The following is a 12,267-nucleotide window of genomic DNA, read 5'->3' on the forward strand; positions in this document are numbered from 1 at the left end:
AGAGATTGGCATCGACCAGCCGGAAACGCACCTCCTGTGCAGGATTCCAAGCGGCCCTCACCTCGCGGAAGAATGCCGCCTGGTTGAAAGATTACTCTATATGCACATGTGCTCGGACAAGCCAACGCACACACTCATTGATCGACGGGTCCTCCTCGTCGATTTCCAGATCATCGAGTTCTTCCTCTGCCACATCGAGTTGCCCGAAAGAATCATCTAGGTCATCTGGGTTGCACGCCCCAGAGCCACCACTTGTCGCGGATCACGCATCCGAAGGAGATGCCATAGCGAAGACTTGAGACTAGCATCGTCAAACTCCGAAGAGATTCGATACGGGGCTCGGCAGCGAGGCGAACGCGGAGAGGAGGTCAAAACCCTAGCCACGATATATGCACATGTACGTATAGTGATGGTTGCCTCAGTTAACCTAAGCGATTTTTCACGGAGAAGGCGATACGTACAATACGGAGTGTAAACGTAACACTGGGAATTTCGTCAGTTTTAGGGTAGGCATCTGTCAGTTCACCCCGCTCGAGCTCAGCGGTGGACCAATCCCACGGAGTGACGAGGTCTACTGCTACTGCCAGTAGTCCCGGGTAGAGAAGTCGGAGAGCGGAAAGGCCTTGGGTGCCATGATTGGCGCACAGAGAAGAGGACCCTGCACGAAAAGTACCCATCTTTTTACAGTGGTAGAGGCATGGTAGCCTCGAATGTGTGTACTTGGAGCGGCTCGTTTTAATAAATAAATAAATAAATAGTCCTCCCACTCAGTCAATGCTACGAGGATCGTATCGTATGCCTAGGATTGTCTGCGCCCGTATGAGCCCCATACGTCTCCTTTTTAGTAGGCGTTGAAGAAGAAAAGGTTTATGCCTCGTAGCATCCTCTTTCCACATCGGTCCTGTCCTGGAGGCTCATTTGCGTGTGACTGTTTCGTGTCGTGTGGGGAACCGTCGGCCGTCGTGCAACGGCGACGGCGATCCCTCACATCTCATTTTCCGGACCAAAAACGACTGCCTTGCAACGGCGGAGGTAGTGCGACTTACCATACATAAAGCTTTATAAAAAAGAAAAGGTAATCAAACTCCTTTCTTTTGCGGCGGCACGATCTTGAAACCGCCACCGCAATTGTGTTCCTGTAATGGCGGCAGCATCAGATTCGTTTTGTACTACTGTGATATAATGGCTTTGGCCGGCCGCATCAGCGTGGCTCCCCAGAAGCAGTAGCGGTAGACCCTGCGTCTGCGTACCATACCAGAAGAACAATGTACGCAAGCAGAGAATAACACTGGCGGTGGCGGGGGTCAACCCTCCTTGGCCGGCGTGGGCTCCGTCTCTCTCCACATTCCATTTCTCCCCGAGTCCATTGTCATCATCATTGAAACTCGAGCACAGCAACCGGCATGGAGCACGAGACGGCCAGCCAGACGGCGGATGGTAGTGGCAGTGGTAGTGGATACTCTGCAGCCTGGCAGAAAATCGGGCAGAGAATTTTACATCCGTCAGTGGCCTTCTGCCGTCGGCCTCTCCTTTCCTCCGACGACTTGGACGACGACGGTACTAGCTAGTAGCTAGGTCAGCGGAGCTTTGAGGGCGCAACAGTGGAAGCCGTGCGTGAATCGTCTCTCGTCGAGGACAGGCAAAATTTCGTGTTTTGACCCTTCTGCGATACAAATTCAGGATCTGATCTCAGTTGGGAAAAAATTCGAGATCGGACCTTTTTTCTTACCGCTAGGGGCCCTGGCGGTAGGGTTAGACAGGCTACCGCCAGAGGCTCTGGCGGTAGGGTAGTAATCCACGTCAGCACACGGAGACGCTCGCGGTCCCCCTCCGTCGCACCCTACCGCCAGGGCACCTGGCGGTAGCCTGTCTAACCGTACCGCCAGAGACCCTGGCGATAGGGTCCGGGCAGTTATTTCGCCCGAGACCCCGCGCCCCTGCCCATCTCCCCACCCCTTCCCCTTCCCCCGTCGGCAGTTTCATCTTTTCTTCCCCAACTCGCCCCTCTCTCCCTCTCTCATCTCCTCCACTCCCCCCCTCGGATCTTCACCGTTTCTTCACCGTTTTTGCGGATCGAGATGACCCCGAAGAGAGAAACGTAAGCTTCTCCGATCCATCCAATTAGTTTTTGCAAACTTGCTTCCGATTCGACGCCCTATTTGCTTGAAATCCCTCATATTTTTTAATTTAGATTGGATTTTTTTACCTAAGATTGTTTTAGCTTGATTGTAGTTCTAGTTCTTAGTTCTTTAGTAAGTAGTGGTATTGAATATGAACTCTAATCAATAGTTCATATGTTAGTGTGAAGATGAACCCTAGTTCATAATTTTTTTTGTTAAAGATTACGATGTAATGCATGTGGGAGGACTTGATAGTAGTTTTATGATGCATGTTGATATGATGATGTTTGGAGATAATACATTCAAGATGAATGTTGGAGGATTTTTTTTTATGATATGATGCATATTGGAGTAAACAAAATATATATGATGCAAGTACTGGTTTTGGTTGGAGTAAATATGATATGATATGATATTGCATTTGACCCATCTTGATATATGTATTTTATTTAGTTAATGATGAACTTTTGTTATGCATTTATATGTTTAGGAACGCAACTGTGAGCTGCGCAATTTGGGCCGGAGGATCTACTTCGAGAGTAATGCGGTGGAGAGAGCCAGGATGCCGCCCCCAAGTGCATCGGCGTTCGATATCATCAGCTGGGGAAGGGCGGAGGCGAAAACTCCAGCGGGAAAGGCAAGGTGGGAGTGCTTGAACGGTCGGATGCCGACCAGCGTTCCGCCTCCGCCTGAACCGGTGGATCCGCTGCCGTATCTGTCTCCACGGCCAGACCTAACATACCGGGGGGGGGGGGGGGGGAGGTTTATCCGCCCTATAAACTTGTCTTATGCATATGCATCTATGTGTTAGTTGGGGTTGTCAGACTATGTGGATAAGTTTGCTATTTGTTATTTCCTACTTATGAATATATGTGTAAACTGTTTGATATTTGCTATGTGGAACCTTTATTAATATATGAGCTTATATTTTGCTATTTGTGAAACTATGTGAAACTTGTGACAAAACAAACAACCAATAAAATTTGTAAAAGCCTAAACCCACAGGACCCACCCTATAAACTTGTCTTGAGAACTTGTTGTACCGTTTGTTGGCTTTGCGAAAGTACTTGCGTTAGTTGGGGTTGTCAAACTATATGGACAAGTTTACTATTTGCTATGTTGAACCTTTATTAATATGTGAGCTCATATTTTGCTTTCTTTATGAAACTTTGTGATAAAACTTTAAAAAAAATATAATCACTAAAACAATATGTGAGCTCATATTTTAGGGTCTATATCATTGCTGTGATATTGTTTTTGAAAAGAAGCAAAAATTAAACTTGGAAACAATAAAACAGAGGACCCTACCGCCAAAGACCCTGGCGGTAGGGCGAACCTACCGCCAGGGCACTTCGATATTTCATTACAGAAACTTTGTGAGGCAAAAACCTAGCCACACCCTACCGCCAGGGGTTTTGGCGGTAGGTTTAGACAGGCTACCGCCAGGGTCCCTGGCGGTAGGCTACTTATCCACGTCAGCTCGGGCAAACGGCGGCCGTTGCCCTCCGTCGCACCCTACCGCCATAGACCCTGGCGGTAGCCTGTCTAACCCTACCGCCAGGCCCCGTGGCGGTAGCGAAAGGGTCAGATCTCGAAAAAGTTCCGAACGGGGTCAGATTCTGAATTTGTATCGCAAAAGGGTCAAAACACGAAAATTTGCCTCGAGAACATTGACGCCGCGGGCCCACCATGACCCTCTGCTCTATAGTGGTAATAAATGAAAGACTGTTGCTTTTTTACTCCACCAGAAGTACAGTACTGTTTTCTTTTCTCTCGGCCAGAAGTCAAAGGCAAAGGCACGGGCTGTTAAAAGAGACTGCTGCGCTCGTGGGAAGGAAGGGAGTACCGTTTGTAGTTTAGCTCGTGGCGCCACGCTGCTGGGCGCTGGCAGTGTGCTAAGCCTAAATAATTAAAGCTAGCGCGAGTCCATTTTGTTCAGTTAGGCTAATCCTGTCGAGGATTTGGTCCTTGTGCGTGTGATTGGGGTGCCTGATTGATTGGTGATGGGTCATTGGCGCTTACCCACGCTTTTGCGGAGTATGTCTTCCGCTCTAGGGGTTAGGGCGGCCATAGCTCGCAGCTTCCGGAATGTTTTATGTTATTTCGTCACATGCAATGCTCTCTCTAGAAATAGAAATAGAATAGCTCGGAACGAATTTGACTTTATCTATAAAGCGGGACGAAAACATGTTTCAAGATAGGAACGAGTTGCGGTGGGCCCTCCCCTCTCCGCGGTCGGCGGCCCAAGACACCGACCGCGGCGTGCTTCTAACTCTGTGTTTAGATCATTTGCCTTTTTTTTGCGGCAATGTCATACGTTGTGTAGGCGGCGGGATAGGGGTTGGCTAGGTGGCATGCTCGATGGTCGTTAGGTGGTCGGTCATCAGCTCGCTGTGCCTCCCAAGAGTCACTTATTGCTGTTCCTTTTCGCTTCTAGCCTTTTCTCATGCTCTTGACTCGACCTAGCAGTCCTCTTACCTACTTCCCTTGCAGTCGGAGTACTCGAGGCATGACCTATGGAAGCACTTTGGTAATAGCCAAAAACACTGATCTTGTTTTTTATCCTTGATTGCCATACGGTCATCATCCCTGAATCCAGTGGCGTTTCTATGTGTAAGGTCCAGCGTACTAAATCATTGTACTACTAGGTGCCAAATGTCACTGAAATTCTGCATTCTAGTATGACCACCCACGTCTACGGATAGGTTGGTGGCGCGTCTCTCTTGTCCATACACACCGTGCGCAAACACAAGCATGATGAAGTAGAGAGCAGCTCCCCGGTCTCCACTCTCCACTCTCCAGGGCCACGTAACACATGATGAGACGATCAGAGGCTCAGAACTCCGCTGGCTTTTGGCCATGCATGCATGGTAAATTGAACAAGCCTCTCTAGAATTTCAGATTTAACGACTGCTAGTCCTAGTCACTTCACCGGAGATGATGAGCAGACAAGGGTAAATAGACGCAAACGGGGCGTGACGGTTTGACTTGGTGCCAGGTTTTCCAAACCGAGTCATCAAGGAGTAAATAAAAAACGATAACTGCGACTCTGGGGCTGGTCCTTAGGGGTACGTGCACGAAACCTCTTTCGCCCCTCATCGACAAGGCCGGCCGGCTCCGGTTTGAAAGCCGTGACAGCACCGCGTAAGCGGCTTGTTTTGGCTACAGTTCCGTGGTCCAGAGATCTCGACGTAACTTTTTCCATAATTGGGATGGTCCGTACCTCTGGTAACCTTTTATAATTTACCATAGATCCGGATCTTTCCGAAAACAATTAAAAAAAAGCAAGCGGGGGCGTGAGCGCGAACATTATGGCCATGTACAATCTCGCATTCATCATCTCCTAGTATCTGACCAGCACCGGCAGCGGCAGGCAAGGCAAGCAACAGCACACCGGCGCGTGCTATTCCCTCCTGCCACCACCACACGGCGCATGTCGCCGCTGCCCCACAACCACATGTCGATCGATCATGGCTGCATGCATTCCTAGTTAAATTTACAGACAGACATTCCTAGTTAAATTTACCACCATGTTATGGGCTTGGCGCCAAAATATGATCGGTGCTACTTGTGGACTCAGTCACAGGGAAAGGGACATGGAGGAGAAAACAAAGACACCCATCACGTGCAATCGTCGATCATGATGATGATGATGATAGCATGGAGACAAGCTGGTTATTAGTTTATAATAACATGTATATATAATGATTTGGTAAGTACATATAGGTAACTAATGTTTGTACCACTACCTGGCTGGTTATGTGCATTACATGTGAGGTGAGGTGGTGCAAGTGAGTAATTAACTTAAACTTGTCAGGTTCCACTGCTAAGGCTGCTGCTCAACTCATCATACCCAACCTCCCCTGAAAAATGAGCTTGGATCGTCCCTCCCACGGTGGCAAGAGCTGTGTGTCATGTCATCTGGCGTTGCAGCACTGCGGCCTGCCCTGCCGTAGCTTCTCCCAGAGGCACAGCATCTGCCCCGGCGACTGGTAGTGCGCCGTGAGGTAGTCGTCGGCGCAGCCCGCCTGGCAGAACCGCGCGCCGTGGACGTACTCCACGCCGGCGCCGGCGTTGAGCTGCCCCACCCACATGCCCACGCTCACGTCCTCCATCTTGAACAGCTGCCATTGCCAAAGCAGAACGCAATCATTCGTTTGTTAATACAAGGTGATGTACTATGTATTGATGATTGATGGACCGGATACAACTTTTGGCTTTTCTGGTGTGGTGTGGCATGGGCCATCTTTGCAGCCCACGCATGATTGGGCCCGTGCCGATTCCCCCCGATTTTCGATCAGAATCGGCATCATTCATAGCACCAAACTTTAAACCAGGCCAGATGGTGCCTGGCTCTCGAGTGCTTATGTGGAATGTGAAATGCAGTCACTACATGGGATCCCAATTCCCAGTGCCACTTGATAACTGATATGGAATGAACACAGAGGATGGGAGATGTTTTAGGTGCAGAGGGCTTACATTCAGCCTGCCCTTCTCCATCTCCGACGCGACGAAGCCCGCGATGTCGGAGGAAACAATGTAGCCCGCGCCGTCGGCGTAGGTCGGGTACGTCTCCCTGGGCCACTCCTGGAATTTGAGCGGAGAATGTCACCAAAGAGGTCAGCACGGCAGCACAGGACGAGGTCAATAATGGCGCACCAATGATTGCGCTAACGACGAATGTGGTTAGCCAGCATGATTACATGAGACAATAACATATTCATGTGGACAACGCATGCCATACCAGTCGTTCATGTGGTGTTCATGTACTATTATTTGGCACATCAGGAACATGAACACGCTGTCTGTGTTGCTAAGTCCAGGAACTGTAATAGGACTGATGAGTGGTGACACAAAAACATGCTGTTCATGAAAGCAGTAAACGTCTGAAATCGACTCGGTCGACAAAAAGTTTGTACAACACTGGTTTGGTATCTTCTTTCTGATGAAATTAATGCAGCTCCTATGTACTACGGGTTTGTCTTTCTGAGAGGTCTTCATCGTTATGGATGTTGTCACGGGACGTGAGCATTTAATTACTTTTGAGCACTCGAGTAAAAGAGATACAAGTAGTCAATCTGTGTAATCTCAAGATAACATTTGCAGAAACGGGAGAAGGGGAGGGGGGGGGGGGGGGTGCAGTAGTTAACTTCACCTCATATGAGACAGCCCATTTTCCTTCTCGGAGTGGTCTGTGGTAGTAGTTCATGTTCCCCATATAGAAGCTTTTATCATCTGGGATTTTCTTGATTTCAGCCATAACTGAATCAAGTCTAACGAATGTGTCATCATCACACTTCATGACGTACTTCGCCGAAACAACACGAGCCTTCCAAGGACAAAGTGAACAGAAATAAAAGAACATTCAGAGGTGATGCTGCATAAGAACTGTCTGAAAGATAATTTAAATACAATGCGGCTATTTTACATCCAACCCGTCATGCTACATACCGCATACTCGCAGATAGCAACAGTCTTCAGAACAACCAGGTCGTAGCTATCCACAAAAGGCACAATGATAATGTCCCTGAAGAAATCAGCTTCTTTCTTCAAATCTTCATTAACTTCCCTTCTTCCATTCTGCCCTGAAACATGGTCCTGTTATATATCTCTTCATGAGAAGAAGGGAAAGAAAACTACCGGAACTAAATGGCGAGACAATAAATTACCAAGGCGACAAAAAAGCGAGCCATGGTACTGGATGAATTTCGTACTGCAGACATCCATGATCTCCTCACAGCCATGCGCTCGGTAAAGTGGCTTCCCGCTGAAAGAATGCCTATGAACAGCTCTACAGGTTCTTCAGGTGGAGGAGCTTTCAGTTCGGCCAGCAACTCCAGATTCCTTTGCAAGATGTTAGGATGGACTGCGGGTAATGTACCAGCAAACATTGATTCAACCTCAATATCACCAGTTGCTTGCACCGTAGCGACATCCTCGAGATCAAAGCCCTTGAAACAACAAATGTAATGCATTGGCGCATCAGCAAACGTTGCCAAAATTGCAAGCATGAAGGAGCTCATATTCTTATTAAAGAAAAACATATATTAAATCAGTTGAGATGCTAATCTACATCCTAACCACAGCAAAGATGTGCACAGTTTCCAGCTAGGAAGTATAGAAGCACACATTGTAGGACAATTGCAGAAGGAAACATTACTTACAACGCGATAAGGAAAAGACGCGACATGCCTCCCATCAACTTGAACATGGTAACCTTCCAAACCGGAGCTTATTGTTAGAGCAAACAATTCACCCTCCACAAAAGGATAAGGCCAATCTATCAAACCACTGCTGCTCTGTCCAGCAACACGGTTACGCAGCAACATACTCTTCAACTCCTCAAGTGTGCCACCGGTGTTCCAGGTCCATTGCTCACATGTCACCAATCCATCAACTGCTCCACAGGAAAGCAATATAAGAAAATCTTGCGACGATCACCAGCTAAGCTAGCACATGTTAAACATTTTCTCTGCTCAAATTATTAGTAGAGCTCTCTTTATTAGTAATGTAAATACCAAATGGACGTCCGGTGGGAATCACCAGCCCTAAAGCATTTGCAAGAAATTTATCATCAGATCATCAAATAGATACTCCATCAAATGGATATCCATGGAAACCATGTAAATACCAAATATATTCGAAATATATTAGGAGAGGTCAGGCAGCAGTACCGCACATGTTATTGTCCTCTAGTACTATTTTAGTTACCAAAGTCAAAGCAGAAAATGGATGAAATTTGACATGAAACTTTGTCGGTATGAGTAATGACAGGGTTTGGACGATCTAGTAACGGTACAGCATCCACTGCTGATCACCAATGTACTTAGGTTTTTTAGATGATAAATGCAGTTGCCAGCCACATGTCATCCGAGTCAGCTCAAAACTATCTGAAATATGATACTGGGGGTTATGTAAAGCTTGGCAAGTTCAGAGTTCAAAATTGAGCATCTTGAAGTCCTCCTATCTATTCACAGGGAGGAGAAATATAAGCATTTAGCGGGCATCATACAGTTGGAAATGAGAGCATGAAGACTGCCGTTAGAAAAACAAAGAAACTATCCAGATCCAAGGATGACCTATACTAAATGTGTCAATGTCACAAGTTCATTTTCCATATGATGCAATAGTAACCAATAAAAATGTAAGGTGTCTGCATGGGTCCTCAACACAGATGAGGCAAGGAGGCAATTCTAAATTTTAACAAAACATAGAATTATTGGAAGATAAGAAGACATGTCATCTATATCAATGGGGCCAAATAGGTCGGCTGAACCTAAGTCAGTGGGGGAGTGCATGTACAATCCGACCACCCAGATTCAGTGTCCTCACATATCTTCAAAGAAAATAACCTGACTCCTCCTAGGTATTCTCTTTCAAATAGTTTTGCTGTAAACAGTTACGCCTTGCACGTTCTTGGGCGCATTCAACATGCCAAAATATGCGAATGAACGGTCAATATAATATCCGTGCATGAATCAACAGAAGGATCTTGTTTCACTGCTGGAAAAACATCCAGCAAAAGTCCCTACATCGCTCCACAAAACTTGAATACATTCATATTTCTCCCATCTTTGTTACAACCTTTGGAAATGTTGAAATGGGCCATGGATGGACCAAACAGTGGTATAGCGATGGCAGTACAGTTAACAAACATGGTGAGTGAGGATGCTACACTTTCGGAGAACAGGGCGCTTTCGCCCTGCACAGGACAAATGCTACGAATCATTGAAATTTTCCAAAAGGAAGCTATGCCGTTTCACCAAACATGGTACTACGATGGAGCCCCAATGAGATTAAGCACCGACCGCGAAACATGACACTGAATGCAGATCATATGTACAGGCCACTTGGTTAATTACCATTTACCAGCACATATGCACTAGTGGTGGTACTGATATGCATATAACCTAGAGCACTAGAGCTCCCCATGGATTGGTTGGTGATTAGTTGGAGTACTAACAACTGCAGTGATCCTGCTGTGCATGTGTACTGCTGCTAACGAAAATGTTTGATATGTGTCACCGTGGAATGCAATCAGGAAGTGAAATTTGCAGGTGAAAATTGGGTGAGAGAGTATGCAGAGCAGGTGACGCACCGGTGTCCTCGTCGGAGCGGCGCCAGCCCTCGCAGCGGAGAGCGGGGCCCCACTGGCCGCGGAAGCGGGTGTTGAGCTCGACGACGGGGCGGCCGCTCCAGTCGCCCCGGAGGCGCGGGTTGAGGTGGAGGATGGTGGTGGCGGCGTCCCCGTCCCCCGCGCCACGCAGCTCCACCGCGAACTGCGCCAGGCCGCCGCCGGGCACCCGCCGCGGCCTGCCCACCACCGTGAAGTGGGAGCCCAGCGCCAGCCCGCATGGCAGGGCGAGGGCGGGCGCGTCGCCGGGCCGCGCGACGGAGGTCGGGCACCGCGGCGGCGCGGGGGACGGGGAGGGCGTCGCGGCAGAGACAGGGGAGAGGGCGTCGCGGAGGAGGCGCGCGCCCTCGCGGAACGCGCGGGCGGCCGCCGCGTGGAGCGGCGTCGCGGCGTCCAGCGCACGCACGTCGATCCGGGAGACGTCGAGGCGGCGCCCGCGGCCGTGCGGGGTGGGGAGCCGCGGACGGGCGACGTCGGAGCCGGTGGCCTCGGCGGCGGTGACGGCGACGGAGACGGTGGTGGGGCCGAGGGGGCGGCCGGGGTAGCGGAGGGAGAGGGCGGCGGCGTAGAGGAGCGCGGCGGCGGGGAGCAGCAGCAGCAGCGGCCGGAGCCCGGCGGCGGGGCGGCGCGGCCGGCGCATGTCTCTGTCTCTGGTGGGACGCCGCTGGCCGGCCGGCTGCCCGCGTCGCGTCGTGCGGCTTCTTCGTCGGTTACGTTTGGAGGTTGCTCCGAGGAGGGAAAGGTTGGAGCTTTCCCCGGGGTTTAAGACGGAAGGAGATTATTATGAGATACCCATTTCCTTTCCCGGCTTGCCCGCTGATGATACGGCGGCCGTGGCGTGCGGCGTTTCTTTGGAGATCGTTAATGGCGCCGTTAATTGCCGCTGCTCTGCTCCGGCAATTGCTTGGCTTGTGTGTGTACATGCACTAAAAATTGTTGCTTTTGCTTGGAGGGCTAAGCATACATCGTACATACACTTCCACATCCATTTCTTTTAGGGACGCTTCCATATCTGTTGACACGTTGAAGATTGGGGTACGTAGTTGTGGTTGATTGCACACAATTTGGGCAGTTATTTCCCATAAAGCAATCTTTCACCCAAAGCGTAGTCGCAATAGTAAGCATTAGGCATATGGTTCCCGTTATATCCATCCAGGAGGAGGCAACTTGGGGGAGGATCTAGTCAGCACCACCAGCGCCCCAGCTCTGCCCTGTGTTCCCCAGCATATTTATCTGAAGCAGGCAGCCAGCCAGCCAGGGTTAAGTTTGACAGCGAATTTTCTTTTCTATACCACACAATTGCCCATGCGTTGCAGCGGGAGTATAAACATTCTAGCAGATTAGTTCGTGGTTGCACGCCCATTGTTGTATCGACGTGCTAAAATCTTAGCAAGTCTTTGTATGCAATCGGCACGATTTACCTGCCATTTCGTTGTTAAGCACTTGTTTGGTAAGAATCTAATGGCTCAGCAATATGTTTTTATTTTGTTAAGTTAATAAAACATGAGAAAATTGGTTCTGTTTTAGGGCAAATGGAGGGGGGGGGGGGGGGGGATTAGAGATGGGAGGAAAAAAATCAAAGGGGAGAAGGAATGAGTGGGATGTGTACAAGGAAGGTTGGACGAAAAGAGGTGAAATGAGAACTTTACATTCTTTTTTAGTACTAGTACTACACAATTACTCGTGCGTTGCAATGGGAATATAAACATTATAGTAGATTAGCTTCTAACTGAGCGTTTATTACTGTATTGATGCGCTTATCTTAGCAAGTTTTTGCATGCAATCGTCATGATTTACCTGGCATTTTATTGTTAAGCACTTATTATTTGGTAAGAATTTAATTACTTACCAAACAAAATGTGTTTTTTTGTAAGTTAATAATACGTGAGACAATTGATTCTATTTTAGGGAGAATGAATATGAGAAAAATCAGAGATGAGAGAAACAAATCAAAGAGGAGAAGGAAAGAGTGGGACATATATAAGAAAGCTAGACGAAAAAGAGGTGAAATGT

The 12,267-nt window shown here is 48.6% G+C and overlaps 1 protein-coding gene across 2 annotated transcripts; it reads right to left on the reverse strand.

The window, feature by feature from the left end:
* Nucleotides 1–5,781: 5,781 nt before the first annotated feature.
* LOC123095749 (hydroxyproline O-galactosyltransferase GALT5) lies at nt 5,782–11,238 on the reverse strand. 2 transcript variants are annotated; one of them, XM_044517312.1, is made up of 7 exons: nt 10,219–11,238; nt 8,285–8,517; nt 7,790–8,071; nt 7,572–7,718; nt 7,276–7,449; nt 6,600–6,707; nt 5,782–6,244 (listed from the first exon to the last, which is right to left on the reverse strand). In XM_044517312.1, the coding sequence occupies exons 1-7, from the start codon at nt 10,892–10,894 to the stop codon at nt 6,038–6,040; spliced, it is 1,827 nt and encodes a 608-aa protein (XP_044373247.1). In that variant the 5' UTR covers nt 10,895–11,238; the 3' UTR covers nt 5,782–6,037. The 2 variants fall into 2 exon arrangements, with proteins under 2 accessions (XP_044373247.1, XP_044373248.1); XM_044517313.1 differs by having other exon boundaries at nt 7,572–7,700; nt 10,219–11,225.
* Nucleotides 11,239–12,267: the final 1,029 nt, after the last annotated feature.

The sequence above is a fragment of the Triticum aestivum genome, chromosome 4D (genome assembly GCF_018294505.1).
Source record: "Triticum aestivum cultivar Chinese Spring chromosome 4D, IWGSC CS RefSeq v2.1, whole genome shotgun sequence".
Lineage (NCBI taxonomy): Eukaryota > Viridiplantae > Streptophyta > Magnoliopsida > Poales > Poaceae > Triticum > Triticum aestivum.

Excerpts from the sequence above, each read along its gene's own strand:
- LOC123095749 (XM_044517312.1), bottom strand. The coding sequence starts at position 10,894 with ATGCGCCGGCCGCGCCGCCCCGCCGCCGGGCTCCGGCCGCTGCTGCTG. Across the intron at positions 7,450-7,571 it reads TTGCTATCTGCGAGTATGCG|GCTCGTGTTGTTTCGGCGAA; the intron begins GTATGTAGCATG and ends TGTCCTTGGAAG. Across the intron at positions 6,245-6,599 it reads TGGAGAAGGGCAGGCTGAAT|CTGTTCAAGATGGAGGACGT; the intron begins GTAAGCCCTCTG and ends TGGCAATGGCAG.